Genomic DNA, 26,554 nt, shown 5'->3' on the forward strand with positions numbered 1-26,554 from the left:
GCATCTGAACTGATGGTGGAGTACTTTCCACCTGGAAGATTTTGAGAGATCTTGTACTTCAGCCCTTCGTACTATTTTAGAAACATGTTCTGGTTTTGTGCATGTTCTGTCTTTTATTTGCCTGCTTTTTTTTTTTTGTTTCTAATTGTTTCATTGTGTAGGTTTCTACAGACACAGCAAGCTAAAATGCTTAGAAATTCATGGGTTGCATTTTCAGCCAGTGTGTTGGTTGACATCAGTTTTAGCTGTTCCATCGAGGAGTTTTTGTGAAGGCTGATTTGATTAAAACAGCCAGCATATTTTCACAGTTGTTGGTCAGTCTCATCCTAGAAAAGATGTCAAGTTTTTTCCTACCCAGTTTTAGATCTTGGTACTTAGATTGGATTGTTGGTGAGATAAGTCCAGCTTATTATGTGAAAGCTTGACTCTATGCAACTGTACTTACACAGTCTAAGTCATTTGCTGCTGCCATGGGAGAAATCAGAGCTTTGAGATATTCTGTCTTCTTTTTGAAAAGGAGCTTCTGTGTGTTGTGACTGTGCTATAAATGCTGGGAAGAGGGAGTAACCATGACCCTGAGATGCTCTGGGCTTTCCATGAGAACTCTCTGTGTGAAGAAGAGTTACAGAGCTGCTGACCAGCGTCGGGCTGTGCCCATCGGTAGGCAGCTGGGCTGGACAACTGCTGCCAGCCTGTGCTCCTGTGGGGACTGGAATTCCATGGGAACAATGCCAGATCTGCTCCTTCAAGTGTTTATCCCTGGGCATGTATGGTGTTGGTTATAGGGCGAATGCTCCACAACCAGTTGTGCACTGTTGAAGCATATATGATTCACCATAAACTTGAGATGATTCACCCGCACACACACATCTTTTATACAGATTTCACTCTTTTTGAAGGGGCTAAGATTTGTACTTCAAGCTTTCTCAGCCTGTTTCTCAGCATATGGCCAAAGGGTTTATGAGGCTATGAAATGGGCATGAAAAAGGCTTCGTGTTTCATGGAAGTGTTGTGTGGTTTGAATAGTTAATGCGTGCGTATGCATATTCAGAGCTTCACATCAAAAGCACTTGCATATCATTTGTGTGTAAATACAGGTTTCTACCGCTATATAGATAGCTAGTATCACATTATTTCATATTCCCCTACTTCCCTGTGGGGTTTGCAGGTAACAGTAGTCAAAAAATAATGTGATTTTCTATTTTTATAGGGACTCAGCAGTTAACGTTCGCTGCCAGTCAGACTCCTTTTCATGTCTGGCAGCTCCACAGAACTTGGGTTGTGTGACTAAATTGTACTCATATGAAGCATGCCTTTAAAATGGGAATGGCTGTTCAACAGATTAGGACTCCTAGGATCCAAGTACTTAAGGTGAACTTAAAAAAAACCCCCACTGAATCACCTACTTATATAGGTTAAAAAAACCCCACAGCCCCCCAAGCTTCCCCCCTCATCCCATGTAATAGATATATTTAAAGTCAGTCTGTTGTTCAGCTGACACTTTGAGTAGTGTAAGTGGCTGCAGCCAGCAGTAGAACTCCTGCCTTACCAGCATTCACAGACACCTTTTCCTTTTTTGCTACGTGGGTTTTCATCTGGATCCGTTTTCTGATCCACTCTGTTCTGTGGCCACCAAATCCTTGTGTTTACAAGGAGTAAAGGTGAACACTTGGGGGCAAGGGTACTTAGGACTGTAGCTTGAGGGTTGACTTGTTAGACAAGAAGTCACAGAAATTTTCTGAGACTCCCAGATTAATATGTTTACTGTAAACAATTCCTTTTTTACTGTTCACAGTTAACTATCTTTGCCTTTATTTGAGCAGGAGCAATATTGACCTTTTTGGCTTCCAGAAGAGAACAACTTGGCTAATTGCAGTATTTTCTTGATCAGTGGTTGCATTGTGCCCTTGCTTGTGCTGTTGAGGGCAGATGTTGGGTAAGATGTTGCTCATCTTACCCAAAATGATAGATATATTTTGAAGAAACACACATACACACCCTGTGTGTGTATATACACATAAATATACTGGGGTTTAAATACTGTAATATAGGTGACGATACTTCACATACTTAGCACCCAGATAATTTTTAGTAGTTGTAATTTTAGCCTTTTGATCTCACCTGTTAAGCATTTAAGTATTTTAAATAAACTCAGTTATTATGCTGGGAGTTGATAATTGGGTTTTCTGAAGTGCTTGTCCCAGCAAACAAATCAGACTTTTTATAGTTTGGAAAAGGAGTCTTAGCAGTAAAAATTAGAATGAATTATATTACTGGTGCATGATGGAAGATTTGATAGTTAGGAAATTAGACTAATAAAACCCAAATGTAGCTAACAAAGATTTAGTGAAGGAAAATGAGGAAATGCCCTTCAACCTGTGTGTTGTTCTGTACAGGCAACACTGATGTAGATATGCAGAGATTAATCTGGTCAAGATGAAACTAAATTACCATGGAGTAGGAGACTTTTGAATGCTTTTTATGCTTCCATATTAAACACAAGGTCAACATGTTATAGACAAAGGGCAGGTCTGCCAAAAGAAAACACACCGAAATATTTCTTAAATAGTATTAGAGAGAATGGATGTTGTGCACTGTCACAACACGTCTCAAGAAGGAAAAACCTGAATGTGATGAATAAATGAGCTAATCTTATTGCAGGTAATTTATTACTGTGATTAGTGCTATATAGTCTTTCCTTGGGATAGAGGGAAGAAATGGACGAGATTTCCTCTTGCTACTGCCCTTCCTTTGCGTGGGCCTGGCTTTTGGTGTGTTTGCCTTTTGGTGAGTGGTGTTGCTCATTGATAGCTCCTGAGCCAGCACCAGAAAGCCAGAGCAAAGAAATACTGTTTGGTTTCCCTACTGATTTCAGGTGCCTAAATAACATCTAAAGTGTTACACTTACCCGTTTTAATAATTACTGATGCCACCGTTAGTTTGTCTTTGTGTGCCCTGTGTGTCTTCAAAGTAAGCCCTTATTTTTAAAATGTCAAGAGAAAAGAAACGTTGACTTCAAGCAAAAATGTTCCAGGCTTAATTGGGCATAATATCAGCAAAATGTGCTGGTTTTCAAGTCTATCAAAATAAATGAGAGAAAGTGTAAAGCTCGGACATGCATCCAGTAAGATGAAAAGTTTTCTCTGCTAAAACAGGCAAATGTTGATAACTTGGCAGAAACCTGAACTTAACTGCTCCATCCTACTTCTCCGATAATATTATCACATCTACTTTGTTTGGGGGGATTGATAGTTATGACAAGTGTATCAAATTTCATGCTGGTGGTATCTTTTATGTTTCCTGGGAGAGAAGAAAATAGCAATTCTATCTTGTGCCCGGGAGTCACAGAGAGCAGGAATTGTAGGTACCTGCCACATCGAGTTTTTAAATAGAAATGAATTGCAGAGCTGCACGTAGCACAGATGGGGAAGAGGAGGGAAGAGGGAAAGGAGTGAGGCAAAACCTGTAGAGGAGCATTTATTGCATCTCCCCAGATTTTATTCTAAAGCAGCACTGCAGAGAGCTAAGTGTATGTACAATCTGTATTTTGTTCAGACATGAGGTGTCTGTGAGAAAGTCTGCTTGGTTCTTCCAGGGGATTTGTATCTTTTTGGTTTTCTATCCAGAATTAGCTAATTTTGCTAAAATGATATTTGTATACATACCTTGTGTAATTCCTGTTTCTGTGCTGTAAATATTGAAAAGCAGAGGGTTTTGGCTGGTTCCCTGTGAGTCTTATTTATGGGAAGGTTAATCACGTTATATATACTTGCAGCTTTACTTTGAAGCTTACTTTAAAAAAACCCAAACAGTTTTAAAAGTTGAAAGGCAAGTTTTAAACTAGCAAAGCCACTTCTATTCAGTAGAACTGTATTCACAAGAAATGCATGACATCTGATTTAGTCTTCCTTGAGACAGATGTTGTGAGTCCCCAAGCTGGAAGATAGACCCATAGATTTCCACATATATTTTGCTGCCTTTATGGAAAAAAAACCCAAGACAAACCCCTCAAAAAACCAGCACAACAAACCCAACCTTTTCTAAATGATTATTAGGAGTAAACACCAAAATCAATGATTTGGTATGAGACTGGGAAATCAAGCTTATGGTGAAGGCAGTAGAAGTTAGCTTTGATGCAAACTTAGGTGCGATTTTTGGCAAGTCACAATGGGACAGATTTTGTAAAAGAACCTAACTTCTGTGAAGACATCACAGTATGTGACTATATTTTTAAGGGAGCTCAGCACCCAGTATGTTTATTTGGAAAACCTGGCAGTGATTGCTGGTACCAAGTGCTTGAAAATCTGTTTCTGAGCTCCAACAATCTGGCTCTGTGGGCATGAGCCTCCTTCCAAACAGTGGTATCAGTTGCCCTGCACTGAGGTGAGCAAACCTGCATTCTTTACCTCTGACTGTCATGGTAAATGAATTAACCACATTTCCTTTTTCCTGCTGTGTTGTATTTGGCTGCGTTGTATGGTTTCTTCTACTCGTGTACGTCTTACAGAAACGAGATGCTGCTTTAACATAATAACAATAATAATAATATGAAAGTACACTGCAAATGAATTGATGCTTTGGAGGACAGACTAGGTGTGGAATAAATGCCACTGGAACACAAATTAATCCAAATAACAGCATACTCTAAAAAACAACAGCACCAGCAGTCTAATTCAGTACCTTCAGGACATACTGGTGAGGCATCCTTCGGGCTCTGGTCACCTGCCCACTGGGACAGCCACATATCTCACTGCAGGGCACTCCTGGGGATGGGGACTGGGAACTGCTGACCCTGACCCAGTCCCATGTCAGATTTTAGGCAAATCTTAATTCAGCAGTGGTGGTTTATGCCACCGTTGGAGCTGGTTTGTTTCCTACCAGCTTGTTTTGTTTAACTCTGCAGCGCAGGCCCTTTATTATGACATTGCTTTGTGTGACTTTCCTTTACATTTTACACAGTTCCATTCAGTGGAGGAGAAGCAGCTTTAATGCCTTGTGCTCAACATGGAGGTGCACACAGATCTCGGGTGTTTGGTTCTGTCACTGCTGGCTGTCTACTTATTGTGCCGGCATTGCTGGTGTGGGAGGAAAATGTGCTAATTAAGTCCTCTTTTTTGTTATTTCAGGAAACCTACCATATGAATATAAAATAGTGATTGCTGGGAATCATGAACTGACATTTGATAAGGAATTCATGGCAGACCTTGTTAAACAAGATTACTACCGCTTTCCCTCTGTGTCCAAATTGAAACCAGAGGACTTTGACAATGTTCAGTCACTCCTGACAAATAGTATTTACTTACAAGATTCAGAGGTAACAGTTAAAGGATTCCGAATATATGGTGCCCCGTGGTAAGTCTCAATTTAAACTTTCTTTGCTGTTTATTACTTGAACCACAGCAGGAATCGTTCCTGTTGAACGTGCATGAAGCTGCTTTGTTGCATTGCCCTGCAGAACAGTGTCAAACTTGGCTGTAAACCACCATGAAATAGTTTCTTTTTTTTTTTCCTCCTTTTTTTTTTGTATGTGTGTATAAATAATCTCTATTTAGCCATATGTGTGAAATAAGACAAAAGGAACTGTGACTATTCCTACCTGCTGAATGGACTCAATGCCCACCCTCTGCTCGTGGATTAACTGCAGTGGCATCTGAGTATGTATTAGGGAAGCTCCATTATATTCTGTGCTGTTGGGGTATTTATGTCTGCTATGCTAATAGATTAGTGTGGTAGAATTTAACACCCACACAGCACAAGGTACAAGGCAGCAGGTGCTTTTAAGCCCCGTTTTTTGATCAGTTCCAGGCATTGTTTTCTTTTCCTTGCAAAGTTGTGATAACAAAATTTCAAGCCAGTTTTGGTGTCATTCCATCCATGTGTCAAGCATGTCATGCAGGAAAAATTTGCTGTCCCATTTTGTACTAAGGAGATTCTTCCTTGGTTTTTCTACATGCCATTTAACTGTGATGCCTGACATCTTTCTGTGTAGTCTTGGGTAGCACTTGTTTAAAATTCTCATGCTAACAACAGCCACAGTCCTTTCAGGCTTTACCAGAAACCTGAACTTGAGTGATGGTGATAATCATTCTGCTGCTTGGCATTCTCAATTGTCAGCTGAAGTACTGAGATGCTAATTTATGCACACCTATAAGAAGGGTTTATTATAAGCTTATAACTTATTTTTGATGTCAGCCTTGCTTTAAAGGTGAAAACAGGAGAGGAAGGAGGAATGACAGGAGTTGAACCAAGAAATGGGGCAAACCTATACATATATTAGAAATTTTCCCCTTCATCTCGTTTGTTGTCATCTCATTCATCTCTGTTGTCTTGGCCCGCAGATTCATGTAACACCACACACATTGATGCTTCTGACAGTGCTTTTTTCTGGTCATATTGTGTGCATTAGTGCTGGCTAGAAAACTGATCTAGCTCTGTGTCTCACATTTTTGACTTGAGCTACTAATTTTTTAATTTCAGTTGTAGCCTTTAGCTAGTAGTTTAAATCAGCCTGACACTGGTTAACTAAAAAAAAAAAAAGTAGTACTCTAAATCCTGCATTATCAGCAAATTGGGAAAGATGATCTTAATTCAGGTTAAGAATCATCTCCTCAAGACATTTTGAAGTAATTTCTTTTTTTTTTGGTAATATCAGCACAGAAGGCAGGGCACGTAAGGCCTTGGGTAGAGTGAGGTGGATTTGAGGAGGTTTGCTGCAAGGTAAGGAGCTGAGGAGGGTTAGGTGCTAAGATTAAGAGTGTTCAGCTTCTTTTGTATGTATGTCTCAGACTCAGAGGGCTTCTGCAGCCATCCAGTGATTAGGAAGTGTAGGCATCTTTTAAAATTTATTTGGGTCAGATTTACCTGAACTCAGCTTGCTTACAGCACTGCTGGAGAGATCTGGAGAACGCAGAATCCCTGTCTGGGGAAGAGAGAGTTTGGTATTCTGAAATGGAGAACTGTGTGACATGCCTTTACATTTACATTTACATGCACAGGCAATATGTAGTGCTCTTTTTTGTCCTCTTTTGCTTCCCAAATCTACAATGGAAATCTGTTACCCTTTTGCCTCCAGCTGCATTTAGAAGTTCTTTCAATTTGCAGGTGTACACATGGATTTAGAATGTTTGTTCTGAAATATTAAGGGACATCACATCAAGGTACGGAGTTGTTTTAGCCGTAAAAAGTGAATGGCGTATGCATTCTGACCTAGTCATGGAAGACAAACCTGAATTATCCTTTCCTATAATCCATTGATAACTGGATTTTTCCGATTAGTGATGCATGACAAATGCAGCTAGATTGCTGGAAATGCACACTGAACTCCAACCAAGTGCGGATTTCTCTCTCGAAGGATGTTTCGTTTGTGTTCAGCTGTGAAAAACTGTTGTCAAAGCATGTTTTGAGCAACTGTTGGTGTGGAATTGAGGCTACTGTTTTCAGCAGAGCTTTTTAGATCAATCAGCCAGTTTGTGTTCAGAGCATAAAGATGTAGTATTGTCTATACATTCTCTCTCGTTTTTTTCTTTTTTTTTCTTTTTTTTTTTAAATAATGACGGTTCCTAGAAAATGTGAAAATTCAACCAGATTTTTGCATTTTAGCTGCTGTTTGAGAGGAAGGAAAAGTCACATCAGATATTAGAAAAACCTGCTCTAATTCTGTTCTGTGCCTGGAAACTGAGACAGAATGATCAGAGAAGCCTGTTAGCACTTCTTAAATTTTTTTTTTCCCTTTCCCTTCCAATCACATCTCTCTCTACTTCTATAAATCTTCAGACTACCCCAAAGGAAGAGAATTTGTGGGGTTTTGTGTGTATTTATGGGCTCCTTACCTCAATTAGTTCTGTCACAGAAATGGAACACTGGTCATTAACCCAGAAGATGCGCCAACCCTAAAATGAGATAAGTTGGCGTGTTCAATTTATGTGCAGTTTTGTAAGTATTTCCAGAGGGGAAAAAAAAAATTCTCATTTGCTGATAAAGCTACTGGTTTTAATTTAAAAAAGAGGGATCAAACCAAGAATAACAGATGTGATTCTGGAGGTTTCAGCCTGTCAGGGGTTTCTAAGAAGTAATTGCCAGAGTACTGGGAAGGCTGGCTATAAGTAATCTATCTAGAAAATGTAAATTGCCAACTCAGTGTAACTACAGAAAAGAAATATCAGTCCATATTCATTACATGTTATTACTCGTGGTACATCTGAAAGCTTTCTAAAGACCTCAGAGAATTCAAGTGGTGCCTCCTAACTTACAATTTAGCAGAATTTGTGTGTAAAAAATAACTTACAATACACGGGAGTATTCATGTGTATTTGCAATTGGAATGTGCAGTGGTGCATAACAACAGCCTCTAAGGAGCAGAAAATTTGAATTTAGCCCTATGGTTCTGAGGGTATTTAATGGCATTAGCTGGAAGGAAGTTGAAAAGAAGAGTATCAGCCCCTAAAAGAGAAAAGTGCCAGGGTGGGACATAAATCACATTCAGAGCTCTGTTCATTTTCAGAGGTGAAGAATGTAACTGACATTTTCACACCTTAAATAGGAGATTCTTTGAAGTACCTTGAAGGAGCAAAATGGCTGAAGATTTTCCATTTGGTCTATAGATAACAATCCACAAAAACAGTCCCCTCCTTTCTCTTCCTTCTGACTTTGTGCTATGAACCTGCCTTGTTTGGTGGGGAAATAATTGATAGTTTATGCAGTCAAAACTCTTAAAGATCCCAACGCAAATATTTTCTTCTTGGGAAATTTGAGATTGAGGCTACTTATTAAACAGGACAAAAAAATACAAACAGTGATGATAGATGAAAATTTAAATTTTAAAATTGCCTTTGTGAAGTAAATGTGAGTACAAGTCATACTGATGTATCTGTGAAAGAGTAAGGAGAGACAGTCTTTTTACTGCAGCTTCAAGTGCTGAATATGCATAAGTGAATAAGTTTTATTTAAATTCAAATGTTATTTTAAAATATGTCTGGGTTTTTTAGATTATATTTGAAATTGTTCATCCATGCTAAGCACTGAATTCACTATAGTATGCTGTAGACATTTGGATACAAATATTCTCACAATGTCTGTTTTCTAATGAAGCTTTAAAAGCATTCAAACCACCAGAGAACTGCAGTTAACTGGAGCCAGAATTTGTTTAAACCACATTTTGACAGAAACAATTGTTCAGGGAGAATATTTTTCACTGTTTTATTTTGTTCTGCTGATCAGCTCTACAGGTAGCTTTTTTTTTTTTTTTTTGCTTGTTTGAAAGAGAAAAATAGTTAAAAAGAAAAAGTATTCCGATGAAGTTTATTTTGTGTGCAGAGAAATTTATAGCAGTTAATTTTATGAATAATGAGGCAATAGGCTTATTTGTGGATTTTAAATTCTGTTCCACATAAAACTGTCAAAAAATTGTCAAAAGCTGTAAGTATAAAATAATCTCTCTAATAAAGCAATACTTTATGTAATTTTTAGCTACGAAAATATATAAGCGAATGTCACCCATATCTAGCAGAAAGAAAAGTAAAGCTAAATATCTGGGACTTTCAGGCTATATATTTGTTTAGATATCTGTAGCTAGATGTATCTTTTTGAGGGAAAAATGTGTAGTATAAAAGCTAATTCAATATAAATCAATGCGTGTTAATGGTTAACGGAATCAACTTTATGGGAATAACTGAAAAGCACCACAAAGGTAAGAGATGACAATCGATTATTTAAATAATGACTGAAATCTGTGATTTGCATCACTGTGATGAAAATCAATTCATCCTGAATGGAGCTAGGAATAAAGCTCTTCCCTCCTGACAGGAACAGCAGCATTGTTCAGCAATATCCTGCGCGTTTGTCAAGTTGTAGCTTGTTCAGGTCTCAAGAACAGAAGCACAAAGCTGGCCTCCCAGTTGCTTTTAATGAATACTAGTGGGTTTTTCCTATGTCCAAGAATTTGATCTGTAGGGTGATCCAGAGGTCAAGAACAAACGGCTCACTATCACTCACCTCTGCGAAGCCAAGGCTTTCATTTGCTTTTTTTAGTAACTCTAGAGGAAGTGCCTTAACTCTTTTTCAGAAGCAAAATTTTAATTGGCATAGATAATGCAACCTTAAGAAAGTCGAGACAGCTTCAGCCATCTCCTTTAAAAACGATGTTTTGTGCAGTCTTTTCCTCTTCTTTTTAGACCTGTGGTAAGTTTGGGGGTCTCATCAAATGGTTTTACATCAGTTTGAAATTATTTTTCTTACTCTGTTTCTTTCTCTGCTTCATTTGCAGTCATATTTTAGTAGCTCTAAGTTAGTACCTTTGCCTTGTTCTGATCAGTGTTTTCAGACCCTATCAGTTTATCCTGTCAGAAAAGTGTCAGAGGTGTTTTTTTTCTCTTTCCAATTATAAGTTTTGTAATGCATCATGGATTTTGCTGACAGTCTTCAAGTTCTTGAAATAGCAAGCAAATTAACAGCAGATATTGAGCGTGAGGACTGGAAAACCAATTGGCAACTCACATGATGGGATTCAGATACACCGATGGGTTGGAATGGATCTCATTTCTTTTATTTTCATAGTCTTAGTTTGCAATTAACTCGTGCCTAAAAAAAGAAGGAATAGAAATCGGACTGCTCAGCAATAAAGTTCTTCTTTGCTATTTAGTAGAGAGGAAACCAGGGGAGACTGGACAGGGCTGTCAGTGTTGTACCAGTTTTTCAGGAATTCTGGCATTCATGCACTGGAAGTCAGCAACTGAGAAAATTATTGGCAAAGACTGAAGTCTCCTGTCTGTATGTTAAACAAACACACCACCACTGCAGTGTGGTTGTGTTTAAAGGTGCAGGCTTCTGTTTCATTTTTCTTGGCATTTGTCCTCCAGGTCTCTCTATTTAGGATTGAAGAATGAATTCCCCCCTGGTCTAGAATTGCAGCGGTTTGTTTACATTTTTTGCCTTGATAGGAATGTCACTGATTTTAATTTGGTCTCCTTGATATCAGATTCACTTCCAAGTAAAAAATTGTCCTGTTTACCTTCTTTTTTACTTCTTCTTCTTTTTTTTTTTTAATAAATAGTGGAATGTTTTTAATTTTAAATATATTAGCTTATAAGTAATTTTTAATACTGTGATGCAAGCCTCTCCTAGCTGTATCCTGCGCAGATCATGAAGTCTTAACCTTTTCTTCAGGCTTGACTTCAGCAGAAATAAGAACTTTAGAGTATTCATTACTAGTGTAACACACAAACTGTGCCTGTTAGTGGGTGGAATTCTAGCCAGTTAAAACAGACACAAAATGGTGGCTCTCCTAACTCTTTCTAATCTTTCCTAGGGTGGAAACAGGGATTTGAATTCCTTCAGAGCAGTACCGAACAAATGATTGTGGGAACCTGCTCTGGCTCTCTAATTCCTGCTCCGTTTTCCTGGAGTTCAGTAGGTGATGGGCAAAAAAGCAGAGACAGGATGAGCGTGAGCTGTGGTGTTTTGGGGCTGATTATTTATGGGGGTCTCCTGCTCATAGGTTGAAGTGTGATTTACCCAGCAATAAGGTCATTTCAATGCCAAAGTTGTGCATACAAAACTCAAAAGTTGGGCTTATACTTGTAGTTTTGCTTTGGTTTTGTGTGTTTTTACTTGCCAGCTCTTCAGGAACAAGGAGTTTTTGCTTTCCTTCTGTTGAACACTGGAATAACAGAGTGATCACTGTGGCATTTGTGTGCGTGGAGCAGACTGAAAGCATTCACACCCAGCCAGGAGTTAGGAATTGTAGGGATTAGCTAGAATACTACAAAACTCCTGAAACTTTCAAATTAACACAAATGTGGAGATAGGCTGTTCTGTACAGGGTTGGACTCAGTGCTGTGTGTTGATGCTCGCTTGAATAAATTATTCTGTGCAGCTTCTGCACTTCAGGACTCCTATTTTTCCATTTCCTTCCACCTGCATGTGCACCATACCTCTTTGTGGTGGCCTGGTACAGAAGGGAAGAAAGACAAAGCTGAAAATACCATGCTGTTAAGGTTAACTGAAAAATTACTTCACTCTAGGACAATCACCTTCCCCATAGAAGAGTGGAGAAGTAAGAGAGGGGCTTCAGCTTTGACTAGCTGACATCAGAATGGATTTTGCATTGGATGGTGCTTTTCAAGCCTCATTACTTTCTTTGCTTCATTTCCCCTATGCCCTAAGCAAGAAGAATTAGGGGGCAGGTGGATGCTTTGAGTGACAGGCAAAGAGCCTGTTGGAGGATGGCTGGGTGGGTGCAAGCAAGGGCCTGGCTGCTTGAGCACAGAGCAGGAGGAGCTGGTGAGCCAGAGCAACCAGGACTCCGGTGAGGAACTAAGTGGCACACCAAGACTTTGCTGTATGGGTAGGGAGGTTATCTGAGGGCTGTGTCTCTGGAAGGGTGAGGACCATCCAGTGTGTGTTGGGGTCTGGCTGAGATGCAGTTCATTTTCCACACAGCAGCCCTCACAGTGCTGTGCTCTGCACTGGTAGCTGAAAAGGTGTTGATAACACACCACAGTGTTTTGGCTGCTGCTGAGCAGAGCTGGCACAGCATCAGCACTGTTTTCTCCAACATTTCAGCCCCAGTCAGTAGGCTGGGTGTGGGCAAGATCCTGGGAAGGGACACAGCTAAGCCAGCTGACCCAGACTGGCCAGAGGGATGTTCCATACCATATGTGGTCAGCTCAGATACAAAAGCTAAGAAAAGGTTGGGGGGGGGCATTTGTTATTTACAACATTTGCCCTGCTTCCTGGGAGGTGGCTGAACATCACTTGCTGGTGGGAAGTAGAGAAGAATTATTTTTCCCCCTCTATGCTTATGGTGTGTGCACATGCTTTTGCTTTAGTAAGCTGTCTTATCTCAACTTACAAGTCATTTTCCATCTTTTTCTGTCCCCTGTCCAGCTGAGAAGGGGGAACTGATAGAGCAGCTTGGTGGGCACCTGGTGCCATGAACGTGTGTGTGTGTTTCCAGCAGGATACTGAGATCAAACAACACATCAGTGTATTTGTTGGGGAGTTAGCAGCAGTGCTGCCAGTTTAAAATGCATGGATCATTTCTAAGTCAGGAGTTGACCCTGAGTGAGAAGAGAGTACACAGGCTGATACCTTCACAGGGCGAGTGTCAAGCCACACTGGGAAAATGTTGTGAAACTGCTCCACTTCAGCACCTCAGGGTGCCAACTTTGGGACCTGGGTGGTTTCACTGACTCTATGAGATTGATAATAAACTTGGATTAAATTATATAATTATCAGTTGCATACAGACCTACATATTTTCAGCTTTGCTGGGTTAATTGGAAAAATAAGGATACTTCCAAGTGCCTTTAGAAGGTACGGTGAAATGACTGAGATTGGGGTAGAGGGGTGACAGGGAAGAAGGTGGTTGTGCTTGTCCTGGGTACTGTCAGGTATGGGAAACAGATGTAGTCTACAGGTGCTTTGCTTCACAGTTCATCTATTCAGGACAAACAGGAAAAAAAGGTGGAAGAACTTACATCAGTTCAGGTAGGGTTAACAATAAAGCTCACGTGATGTGATGGTGATAAAATGCAACAGAAAGGGAGAAGCAATTATATTTGAAAAACTGGATTTTGTTTTAATCCAAAAGTAAGTCAAATAGTAAGTGACTAGATTTTGTTAGCTCCCAGTGAAGGGAAGGATTTCTCACGACTAACTTCAAGATGATTTGGGTGGTATTTATCTAATACTTATTGATCAGAATGCTAACTTTACCCTGATATGTGTATAAAATGCTTAAAGTAATTCACAGAGGCTATGAAATAAAGCAAAAATTGCACATGCACTTCAAATAAGAGACCGCTGATCGTGAATCTGAGCATAAACATAAAGGTCAAGAGTGACAAGTGCATTCATCAGATTTTCATGAGAATCTGTTCAGTAGAATAGATCTGGCACCTCATTTCAGAGGTGGTCAACACTCATGGATTCAGCTGAAAATCACTGAGACTTTTGGGTATTTATAACCACGACTAAAATGCTCAGATTCTGGTCTATACTATGGTTTGTGCACACCGAAAACGTGAGAGTTGCTGACATTTCTAACTTTGCTAGTAAAATAGAAAAATCTCAATGTTGCTGAGAGCCGTGTTTGGGTATGTGCACGCAGAGAAGGCTTTAGCGGTGGTTTACAAGCAGGAAGATGCCAACAGCTTATCACTGTGCCTTCACAGCTGTGCCAGAGTTGCACACACCCTCGAGCGAGTACAGAAGGCCTCACAAGCCACAATGCCCTCCTGCCTCCTCTGCTAATTTTGCACAGACATTTTATGGTCTGTGTGCACAGTGTACATGGGAGAAAGTATTGGGAGTTACTCCATTCTGTGTTCTTCAGCACGTTAAATGAACACTAAACACAGTACTCCTTAATAGATGTGCAGCTTAGCTGTTTGTCTTACATACTGGCACGTATATTGTGCTTGGAAACCCTGTGCCTATGGCTGCTTTGACAAAGGAAATCACACTGCCTCGAAAACGATCTTGCGATGATTTGAAATCATCTGACAACTGTGCTATCATAATTCATTTTGCAAGTAATGTGAGAACTTGAGTATTGTATCTGCAGATCTGCCAGCCAGTCTGTCCTCTGCTTCTAGAGAGCTCTCACCTTCAGTTTTGCTGCTTTGGCAGCATTTGCAGGATGGGTAGAGCTGACAAGAAGGTTGTGTGGTCTGGTTCTTCAAAAAGCCAGTTTCTTTCTGTGCATACATGAATTGGTGTGTTTTACTGAAAAAAGCTGATATTTGCAGCTGCTAAATGTATTGCTGTCTGGAGTCAGGTTTATGTGTTTGTACCTTGGGAATATATTTACAGATTGTGTCTCACCTCAAACTTTATATAAGGAAGCTTTATGTAAGAAAGAAGGCTGTCTTTCAGTCTCCTTTTCCTGGCAGAGATTTTAATGCATCTTGTTTTCAAAACTGGGAATGTAGTAAACTTCAAGAAAGGTGTTCTCTTTAACACCTCTCTGGGTGTTCCATCTGGGCTGCTTGGGACACTTCCATGGCCTGCACTGCAAGGAAAAGGAGAGCAAGGCGAACTGAGTGCTAGTCTGAAAGCTGTAGTCCTAAAGTGTTCCTAAGTTTAATATGGACTGCCCTAATACACTGTAATTTCCAGGGTTATGGGTGTCTGAATTTGGTTTAAGGTTCTTAGTAGGTTTGTCTCCCTCTTCTGTTTATGAATAGAACAAAAGTTTTGTGTTTCTAGATAAACCTGTAAAGTGCCATTTTAAGGAAGATTGTCTTCCACTGCCTAGCCTGCAGGTATTTTTTTATAAATTCCTAGATTTATACGGTTCAAGAGCTTATGTTCTTGTATGTATAGCATTGGCAGAGGTGGAACTTTTGGAAAAGCTAGGAATTGTGAGAGTATTTTTATATATAAATATGTATATATAAAAATACATAAATTTAATATATAAACAAAGTAGAAATCACTCTGCAAAAGTTTAATCTGTTTGTAGATAAAGAGATACTCTCTCTCATAAAATAAGAAATCCATCCTTCCTGAAGTCAGAAGGACTTCAGTTCATTCAGGATTTTGGAGAGCAGATTGCACGTGTTTAATGAAGAGCTGGCTATGGGTGATACCTGCAGTTGTTCTTGAACTTTGAAGCAGGTACAGACACAACATTTTGTGTTGCCATTATCTTGCCTACATTCTGTTATGGCCCATCAAAATGAATACTTTCAAAAGCAGAGAAGGAATTTTCCTCAGAGGCATGAAAAGGTTCCATCATTTTCCACATGGAACTTGTGCAGACACTGCACGTTGCTCAACAATTAGGTAATGAAAAAGTGTACGTTATTTTGCATTTCATTTCAAAGGGAATTATTTGTAGGACTTATCTCTGGCTGAATACCTTTTTCTCAAGTAGTGGAATCCTGCTCAGGACCAGCAAAATCTGCTGGCTGGGATGGTGCAGCAGGAGCAGCAGCACATCTCCTGGCAGAGTCAGATGGGGTATGTGGGATTTCTGCTGGGTTGTAGCATCCACTACCATATTGCAGTGTTTTGAGTAACAGTCATTCATTACGTGCCAGTGTTGTATTTGCTGATCCACATAGGTGTAACTGAAAAGGATGGTTCCTGCAAACTTTAACATCACCTAGTACCAACAGAAACTTAAGTGGTACTGAAAGAGTGATATGAAAGTGTGATTTGTTTCAGAGGAGGGTTTTGCTGTTGTTGTTTTGTGAATTTTGGAGATAAAATATTTAGAGATACAGAGACCTATTGTCTGTCTGGAAATGAGCTCCTTTAGCCCAGAAGAGCGAGACCTCACTGTAAGGATGTGTCTTTAGCTGATAATTACTAGCAGTCAATCTGCCTGGAATGCACACCTTTTCTTATTTATATTCCAGTCCTGTAACCTTCCCTATTCTCTTGTGCCTTTGTTCTATTAATCTACAAAACAGGGCTCGACTTGTGATTAGTCCTCAGAGGTTGTTTCTATTAATCAGGCTGCAAAACAGGTCTACTTGGATGTTCTGTTGCAAGTGCTTAATGTGCTTTCCTCATCAGCCCACAGCACAGAGCTGCTGGGGTTGTCTTAAATGGCAGTGAAATCAGTGAGGTGTCTGCTGCACTTTCTTTGTGTTTACATCTTGATTGTGTTGCTGTGGGGTGGGGAAAATACAGAGAGGAAAATAATTGCAGTCCTGTAGAAAATGGCTGAAGTAAGTGACATTTCTGGCTTCGTGTTGGTAGAGAGCGAATGTGCAGCTGTAGGACGGGTCCTGTTGCAGCAGAACTGCTGGTTACCTGCGTTCTGAATATGAAGAACCTCCCCATCTTTGAGTATCAGGGCTAAAATTCAAGCTCTGCTCATAGATGGGGCTAAGTTGTAAACTCTTCTTAGAATTTTGAAGATAGGTCTATCCCCATAACGTTCAGAGGGTCACTTAAGATAGTGCATATTTTCCTGCAGTAAGTAGAAAGCCAGTCCTATTTCTGCTGATGGGAATATAACAACAGAATAATCTAAGAGTTGGTTTAATAGAAACAAAAAAAACCCCACAAACTGAACTGTTCTGTAACACTTCAATTATTAGAACTTATAATAAAATTTGAACAATAAACAGCATGTGTAGTGAGAAAATAATGTAGTTTCACTAAAGAAGAAATTGCTAACTATAAAAGTGTAATGATTTATGCTTCTAATTAAATACAGTATTTCTTCTCTGTAGGAGGAAAGCATGTATTTTAAAATGCATCGAAAGAAACAAACCAGACTCCCAGTTATTTTTTTCTGTATTGTTCGTTTGGTTTTATTTTTATTTTTTAAAAAGTTTTTGTTATGTTGATGGTGTATCTCTTTGCAAGCTCAATGAAGTCTGTCACTGAACTAAAGAACTCAGGCTGCTGGCTGGAAAAAAAACGCTGGCCCCAAGGCAGCAGGGTTTGTCTCAGCTGCTCTGCTTGCCTCTCACTGTGGTCATGTCCATTTTTCCTGTACTCCCCATAGCACAGGCAATAGTTTCTCTAGTGCACAAGCTGAAATGACCAGCCTTTGCAAAACTGGCCCAGTCTGGATGTCCAGCAGTATCTGCACCTGAATTCTTGTTGGCTGCGCTCAGAACTGGTCCCGTACGGTTTCAAGCCATCGTCTGGCTGCCGGTTTGAAAGGCTCTGTGCTGCCTCCCCCCCCAGCTACAAACTGCTTGGTTAGGCTGTGGTTTGTCCAGTCTGACCTTTTGTGGCCTAAGGAGCAGATTTAAGTGCTGGCGTGATGCCTCCCTCCCTCCTCCCTCCCTCGGCCACAGAGTGGTTGTGCTGGATCGCTGACAGGATCCCGATGGAAACAGCCAAGGGAGCGGCTCGTGCACACCCGAGGAAGCTTGTTCCACAGCAGTTCAGGAGAAGGGGTTCCCAAACGTGTTGTGCCTTGTGAATTCACCATGCCCATCCTTTACTGTGTGTGGGGAGCTGGGATTTTGGTGTAGCACCACCTTCTGCCTGCAGCAAACCCAAGGTGTTGCAGAGGGCTGACCACCAGAAGGTGTCATGCAGTTAAAGCCATTGTCCAGAGACTTCCAGCACAGTAATAACAGTCACTTAAACAAATTAGTAATAGTCTGTACAGTCCAAGATGTTCTTTTTTTCCCAATTCTAGCCATAGTCAGATAACACTGTTTCAAAGCCACTGTGAAATTTTACATATATTGTTCTTAATAGGAATACAAGAGAAATAGGTGCTCTAGCATGGTTTTCTCTAGTCTGCTTTGGGTAATTTCATTTTCACCAGCTATTTCTACTGTTCAATTTTTTTTCTTTCTTCTTGTCCCTCCTTACCATTTCCCCAGTTATCAGAAAAATCAGTCTTTCTGCATTGATTCATTTCGACCAGAGTCTGGAAGGCACAGGGAATCAAATTAACTAATATTTTACTTTTGCATGTGATTAATGCTAATGCTTACAAAGAAGAAAATACTTTACTGTGATTTAATTTTCATTCTCTGGTTGATTTCCAGTGATTTAATTTTGCAGAGGGTTGTCTCTCTGCTTATTGTCTCTTAAGGAACCATTGGAGTTAGAGATGGAAAAGACCCATTAAATCATTCTGCTATTGCAGGATTGTCTCCTACACTGTATTTTTTAATATTATGCCCAGTTTTAATGAATGAAGAAAAAACAGTTTCAGTTAATTCTTCCTGAGATTGTTCCTCGGTGTAGTGTATGTGTTGCTAATGGGACCTAGTATTCTGCTTATATGCTTTCTATGTAAAAAAAATAAATGCAAATTGTGCCATGTTTGCTGACATGAACCTAAAGATTTCTTGTACCTTTATGGTGTTTGATTTTGTACTTTTCAGCCCTGTGTCAGCTACTTTATACACTTAGTCTTTTGTAATCCTTTCAGATTTTTCTCTTTCCCTCTTTGCTGTTTCTGATGAGGTGGTTTGTGTTCCTAGGTATTGGGTTTTGGTTGGTTGGTTTTCTGGGTTGGCTTTTTTTTTTTTTAAATTTTCACAGAGGCTTAGGACCAAACTGCAGAATTCTGCAGTATGTTGAGGGGAGATACTTGGCTGGTTGGAACACTGATGGTGACTGCATGTTCCACTGCCTCTGCAGGAACTCCAGGCTTGCATCACGCTACAATGTCGTGATCCATCCACGTGTGCAGCCCAGATAATTTGATTCTTTTCCTCATTCATATTGCAAGTTCATACACAAATCACTGACAGCTGCTGCCCCTGGGTCTTTTGTTTTTGCTTCACAGGTTTTGGGTTTCTTCCTCTCACTGCTTATTTATGTTTTTTAATTCTCCTCAGATGTATTAGCCTGCATTTTTTTTCAGAAGGAATCCCCTTTTCTTACTTATCTCAGTGTTTCTAATCTCATTTTGCATAATTTCTTTCCCCACTGTCATGTTTATAACACTTCTCACTATATTGAAATCTGTGAATTTAATTAATGCACTGTTTACCCGTTCTTCCAGATCATTAATAAAGATGTTAAATAAAACTGATCCTAATACCAATCCCTGTGGCAATCTGCTAGCACCTCCCTTGTGCTGCTGCAATCTATTTATTTATAGCCCTTTAGCCACTATTCAGGCATGTGATAGTCCTCCCAAGCAAGCCAATTTTAGGATTTTTAAAAGGGATTGTGTCCCATTTTGCCGAAGTCTGGGTTGATACAATCTACTATATTATTTTAATCTACTGCCTTGGCTGGATTTAATATATGTACAAAAATTAAACGTGATGAAATAGAGCTGTGGTTTTGGAGCACTTTGAGATCTTGGCAGCTGAGTAGCTATAATTCTCCTTTCTTAGAGCAATTACACCTCCTCCACCCCCACCCACCCCCCACCCCAATTACACCATAATTTTATTCTGTGCTGAATTTAGACTTACTAGGAGATGATTCTCAGTGTTGCTCCGTAATTCACAGTGTGCTGATCAGTGCCACGTTCCTCACTGCTTCTCCAGGTTTTGATTTTAAATACAAAACTACTGCAGATGGAATTCTTCTGTTAATATTTCAACCTTTGGACTGTCTTTTGCTTATTTGTCTGCAGTTGTGATGGGCAGAGCTTTGTTATTTTGTAATGTTTTATATGGATATATAAATATATATTCTATATTCGTATATAGAACATATATGTGTGTATATATGTCTATTTGAAATTTCATTCACCTGTTTGCAAAAGCAATAGCAAACTCTTGCCTTAATTTTAAGTGCACACTTTCATCCTTGTGAATTTGTAAGATTTATCTGTTTGCTTAAGTTCAATGTGGGTTTAAGTGCTTTCTTGCTGTGCAGCTTGAGGGTATGTATCATTTGGTTAGTAGTGCACTGAATTTATTTTTCATTCCAATTCAAAGATATTTTAAATTGTAATAGGAAAAATCTTTTGCTTCACGACCTTTTTCATTTACATCGTGTGTGTGTGTCTGTATAGACTTGAATAACAAGTTGTGTCATCAGCAGCTGAACGAAACCAAGCTTGATTTCACTTTCTCATTTGTATGTTTGGCTTGATTTTACAAGCTCTGTGCAAAAACCCCTTTTTACGTTATAAATTGTAGCATGGAGAGTTTATTTGTCCTGCTTTGGTTGGAGTGGCGTGCTGTTCAAAACACCACCAAATCATCACATCTGGGAGAAGATAAGGTATTAAAATATGGGTCACAGCCCTGGCTTTGGACTGTGCCAATCCAGAGCTATAGGAACATAAAACCAGAGCACTTGGTTGGTTAGGGCTGGGCAGCTCTGCAGTCTGAACAAACAAGGAGGTGGTGTGCTCGGTGCTCAGGCATCACTGACCACTTGGAGCCAGAATTTCTTGCTTCTCCCTAAGCAGTGAGATGCTGTGTTAAATGACTTTAAACACTGTGATTTTGATGTCACCCTGCAAGCATTTAAATGCCACTGAAACTGGAAAGGGAAGGGAGGCTGGAGCACAGCTTAATCCCAGTTCCACAATCAGTCATACTGGGTCTGAGCTCTGCCATGTGACCCCTTAACACAAGCTTCCTCCAAGTCAGCCAGGTTTATGTTTCATTCCCCAGGGTATAAAATATGAAGTGTGTGCTCCAGATTTTGAGCTGATCAAGTTTATAATGCTTTGCATCTTCTTGCTGCAGTGCTTTCGTTTGGGGTTCAGGGTAGAGTTCTGCTCTAGGGCCAGGTACACTAAAATGCTATTTACTGTCTTGTTAAATGATGAGTTCAGAACAGAATTAATACTTCAGTAAGATCTACGAATAATGAATAGTGAGTGATGGAGTTTGGTATGTAGTGAAACACTGGCACAGTTTGCCCAGAGAGGTGGTAGGTGCCCCATCCCTGGAAAGAATCAAAGCCAGGTTGGATGGGGCCCTGAGCAACCTGACCTAGTTGAAGGTGTCCCTGCTCACTGCAGGGGGGTTGGACTAATTTTAGTATTTGATCTATATTAATTGCTGCAGACTGTAGGAGTAGGTGGAACTGAATTTTTGAAGTTTGTTTGCAGACTGCTGGACAGCTGCTGGATATGCTGACTGTGCCTTCAGTTAAGAGAAACACATGGGTGCCAGAAGGAAGGATGGAGCATGTGGATGAGGGAACGGGAAAGGGAGTCCCAGCTCTGATGCTGCCTCACTGTACGAGGGGCAGGAAATAACTAAGTGGTTTCTTTGCCTTAATTCCTCCATCTACAAAATAAGGCCAGTAACCTGATTGCCATTTCAACAGTAGTTTCTGCACATGAAACACTTTGGAAGTGCCAAGTATTGCTGTTAACTTATTTTTAGCAAGATGATCCAGCGAGGTACTGAGCAGATGCAGATTTACTTCCTTGAATGATTTCAAAGGAGCCAGAGGGAGTGTTTGCCTGCTTGAAGTTTGTGTACTTGCTGGAGCACTTGGCTGGATCACCGCACTGGAAAGCTAAGTAGGTGTCTATTTTTTGCAGGATAAGAAGGGGCGTATTTGATATACTGTTGAAGTGGAGTAGATAGCTGTGTTACTTGAAGTGGGAGCTGATAACGTGTGATTTCAGGACACTTGAAGCCCTCTTCTCCAAAAAGAGGAAGGTTAACAAAAACTGCTCTGAGTTTACTTCCTGAAATTTCTGGTTTGGGTGGTAAATGCATCACTCATTAAGAATTAATTGATTAAGAAAGATTAAAATAATTAAAAGGCTTCAGTCTGTATTGCAGTGAACAGAGTCAGGGAAAACCATCTGACATTGTTTGCTAGAAATACTGTGCTCTCCTGTTGCTATCCAACTCCAGCAATGGGTGGGCTCGTGCTTTTCCTAGAGAAACTGTTCCCCAGAGTAGGCCTGTGCCTGAATGACTGTTGAAAACTTTTTCTCCCAAGGCAGAGATGAGTTGACAAAGACCTGGACAATCCCAGCCTTCCTCTCCCCACCCCAAACTCTAAGTCCAGCCCGTTTGTTTTTCACAGAGCTGTTATGATGCTGCCTTATTTTTTCAATATGCTCACCTTGACACTGATTATCTGTGGGGAAGTTATTGAGACTTCAAAGGAATTCAGACCTTCATTTGAACTTGGGAGTGGGCCACACGTAAGCACCTGTGGGAAGAAATGCATCTTTGTACCTCACAAAATAATACTAATATTCATTCCTACCTACTAATAATGCACCTCCTGCTCTCTATTTAAAATCAGACCAAGAGTAGAAGATTCAATCTTCAATGAAAGGCACTTCCCAGGTATTTGAGAAAAGAGTCCTGCAGTCCAGGCGGTGAAAACCGACACTGCTTCTTACCTTTTATCAAAAGCGGTGTTGAAATGTAGGGCCTGTTATTGTATATTTATTCAGGCATCAATCACAATCAAGCCTCCTGCTAGTTCATCTGTAAGGGCATTGTAATCCTATTTTTATCAGTTCCTTCCTGTACAACAGACAGTTAAAATAGCATGAGTAGGGGTCACAAATATCTTAATGGGTTCGGTTCCCAGAGATATCGGTGACCAGAGGAAGAGTTTTGCCGAAATTTCTTCCTGAGCTGATAAGGTGGATAAACAGGGCTGAGGTGCAGAGCCAGGGCACCCTGTGGGAAGTGCAGCGTTGGATGGCACCGTAAAAGAGCTGCAGAAAGATTATTTAGACAGTGTTACTTTCAGAAAGCCTCAGGAGCGGATGAAAAATAAATGTTACTGTTTGCCAAGTTGCCCGTTTGTAGAAGAGTTTATTTTTGCCACAGGGTGGGCTGGTTTAAGACTAAGTGATTTTTTAAATTAACTTTACTCTTCCTTTTGTTATTTTGCTTCGTAAAAATCTACAAGCAATTATTTATCTGAAGAAAGTTGATTGTCACTAATTGGCAGCATTTCATTTTTTTTAGCTTGGGACGATATGCTACAGACTCTTATTTAAATAACAGTGTAGCTTATTATGCAGTAACATTTTTACACTTTATGTTTTTTGTATATACACTTAAAATTTTTCTGATTATAAAGTCATGAATTATGCTTTTTAATCTCTTCTTTTTTCTTCGTGAATTCAAGATGTCTTTTGATGCAAATTGTTAGAATTAATTTATAAATGAACACAGAGAATGGTTTAAAATGCATTCTCTTAACGGAATAAAACTACCTTAGAACTTCTAAATGCATAAAGAAAAAGTTCATTACAGCAAATTTTATCTTATAAGACAAAGTATTGCCTTTGTCTCAGTTTTTAAACTGATCTATTGTTCCTGGTCAAGCCAGTCTTTCAAGATTGCAGATATAATGGACATAGTGTTTTATACTTAATTTTTATTCATAAATTGCAGGTGGTACTTTTGCTTTTCTGGTTCCCATTTTTTTGGTGATTTTTCTTTTTCACTTTAATCCAGCATTAATATGAACTGCTTTTGTGGACTGAAATAAAAAATACATTATCTTCTAGAAAAGCAGAAATGAATCCTGTAAAAATCTTTTTCCAGCAAATCATGATTCTAACATCTTATTTGGGGACTTCTGTCAGTTAAGTGGCTTGACTTTTAACTTTAGGGCCAATTAAATATTGCTTATTTTTTAAGATATTAATGATTTTAATATATTACTGTAAGTGTACACTTCATGTGGGTAGTTACACCTTCAGGGTAAATGTTAAAAATAATTAACTGTCCAACACAGCAATCACGTACTTAATACAAACTAGAATTTATTATGTAAAGACTCAAAATAAAAATCCACGTTAATTAAGTTGAAAATGGAAGTTTTTATCCCCACCACCGTTTGTTTTTCGGATCTTAATTTCTACTGCAAGTCTGCAAAGAGAAGCCACGTGTCAAGGTGCTCTTCTGCTTAGTGCAGAGCCTTTTCCCCCCCACTATTGTACTTGGGGTTGCAGCTGCTTGTGACACCCGGGTTTATGTTTAGTTCCACAACGTGAGGAGGTCGCGCTAACAGCGTGCTGCAGATTTTGAACGGCCTTCCACCGTGTGGTTTTATTTTAATTTTAGGCTTTAATTATTCTGATTGTGCATTCCAAAATACCCTTTCCCATGGAAACTTATTTAAAACAAATTGCGCAGGAAAGCGACCAATCAGTATAAGTCTCAAATATTTTTGGGGGCTGAATGCCTTTTGCAAGCGATAAAAGAGTGAAGGCGTCAGCATTCTTCCACCGTGAATAGTGAAAACTAGCAACAAATAATAAGGAGCCCTCCCACTCACTGCAAACAAAACCTGCTAAACTTCAATATTTCTCTGCTTCCGGAGCCGTGTGGTTCCTTCTAGAACGCAGCTAATGCAGACTGAGGTTAATTTGGTGAGTTTTGTGTCCAGCTGCAACTCCTGGAAAGCTGTGGTGCTCCTGACAGAGTCTGAAGGAGGTCGTGGGAGCGGGTGGTGCTTGTGCTGATAGATTCAATCCATCGGGGCTGATGGCAAGCATGCACTGCAGTTGAGTCTTCCCCAGGGATCCCTCACAGGTTTTCTTGTTTGCCTCTTATTTCTGCAACAGAAGGTCCTTGTGTTTTCCAGCCTACCTGTCACGGGCACTGGCATTTCACACAGAAGCATCATGCTGAATTGTGCATTAAAAACCTTAGGTAATGATACATTTTTAGCAGATGACCTTACAACGTGAGCAATTCTTTCTGTTTGGAGTTGGTTTGAGAAGAAATTCTGCCCAGTTACAGTAATCTAGGTTTTACTTTTTTTGCTGTTCTTAACTATCCTTTCAAGAAGTATTAATCATTTCTGGAGGCGTGGTATGTAAGTTTATTTAAAAGTTGGTCTGACTTTTTTTTTTCCCCCTCTTTAAATGACAAGGAGGTGAATACTGGTGTGAGCAAAGATGTTATTGTACTTGGAATAAATAGTGGGGGTGGAGGGGGTTGTGACTTTCATATCACAGCTTTCATGTAATACTTTGGTCCTAATAATATTGCACTTTCCTTTCACCTCACCCTGATGGTTACAGTTCAGGTGAATTCATTTTACTTCAGCAATAGCTGACAAGAAAGGGCAAACGTTGCAAAGGAACAAAAACCGCTTATTCTTGATATTCTGTCCCCAGAAACCAGATTTTTTTTCATTAGCTTGGTAATTCCTTAAAACAGCTGCCCCCAAGGTAGCCCAGCAGCACAGGGAGCTCCTTGGGCTCAGAGCAGATAATTTCATGCTGCTCCTCTGTGGCTCCTGGTGGGATGCACGTGGGGAATCGTGTAGGATTGAAGGGCTGATGTTAAAGCTTGAATTAAAGTTTGCAGACTATGCTTGATTTCTCAAATATGTGTGAGTTTGCTGAAAGTAAGGAGAGGAATCCACCCTGCAAATTTTGGTGTGAAAAGTTTCATTTGTTACTAGCAGCTTCCCTGAATGAGTGTCAGTAATTGTGTTTGTGGAAAAATGATCTTGGGTCTCTTCCCGCTTCCTCACTGTGTTTTCACCATTCATGTTTACTCTTTTACATTTTATTCTGTGGAGATTTTATGTAAATAATTGGTAACATGCCTCTAATCCTTTGTGTGAAATTTTACTAGCTCTAGGAAGATAGTTCTTTGTAAGCAAAGTAAAATCCAGAGCTTGCTTCCTTGCATTGACTTCAGTGAACATCGGTCTTTCTGATTCTACCTTAATGGATTTCCAATGTTTTAGTATCATTATCATTAATGAAATGAGTTTTGTAATAACTCTGCAGTAAATGTGCTGCCAATATTCATCTCAGTTAAATCTTGATACCCTTTAAATCGTTGGGTAGACCTCTCCTCCTTTCAGTGAGAGATGAAGTTTCAGTCTCTATAAACGACTGTCAGATCTGGGATGAGAAGACAGAAGGTCGTTGTTCCCCCCCCAGGATAAACAGGGGCTCACCCTGTTTTGATATATTTTGCAGTCAAGCAGAAGTTACTGTATAAACCTTGTGTTGTATGCCTGGTATTCTCCAGCTAAGAAAGACATTGTGCTCCTAGAGGCTTTGGTAAACACACGTTTAAAGGTTAAATGGTAGACTATAAAACATAGAGAATGGCAAATAATATTTACCCCTGTGCAGAGCACACACAGCTCTTGTGAGACAGCAGAGTGACCAGGAGGCTTTGGACAAGGAACCTGATTGCACTGGCTGTGCAATATTGATACAACAAAGAGGAGCAGG

At 39.8% G+C, this 26,554-nt stretch overlaps 1 protein-coding gene across 4 annotated transcripts in view; it reads left to right on the top strand.

The window, feature by feature from the left end:
- Positions 1-26,554, top strand: part of MPPED2 (metallophosphoesterase domain containing 2) — a 106,723-nt gene that overhangs the window by 53,371 nt on the left and 26,798 nt on the right. For all 4 annotated transcript variants that reach the window (XM_027663361.1, XM_027663363.1, XM_027663362.1 and 1 more), the window contains exon 4: positions 5,127-5,352. In XM_027663361.1, coding sequence (XP_027519162.1) covers positions 5,127-5,352 — 226 coding nt within the window. The remainder of the gene's footprint in view (positions 1-5,126; positions 5,353-26,554) is intronic.

This window comes from Corapipo altera, unplaced genomic scaffold (genome assembly GCF_003945725.1).
Source record: "Corapipo altera isolate COAL_440 unplaced genomic scaffold, ASM394572v1 100, whole genome shotgun sequence".
NCBI lineage: Eukaryota > Metazoa > Chordata > Aves > Passeriformes > Pipridae > Corapipo > Corapipo altera.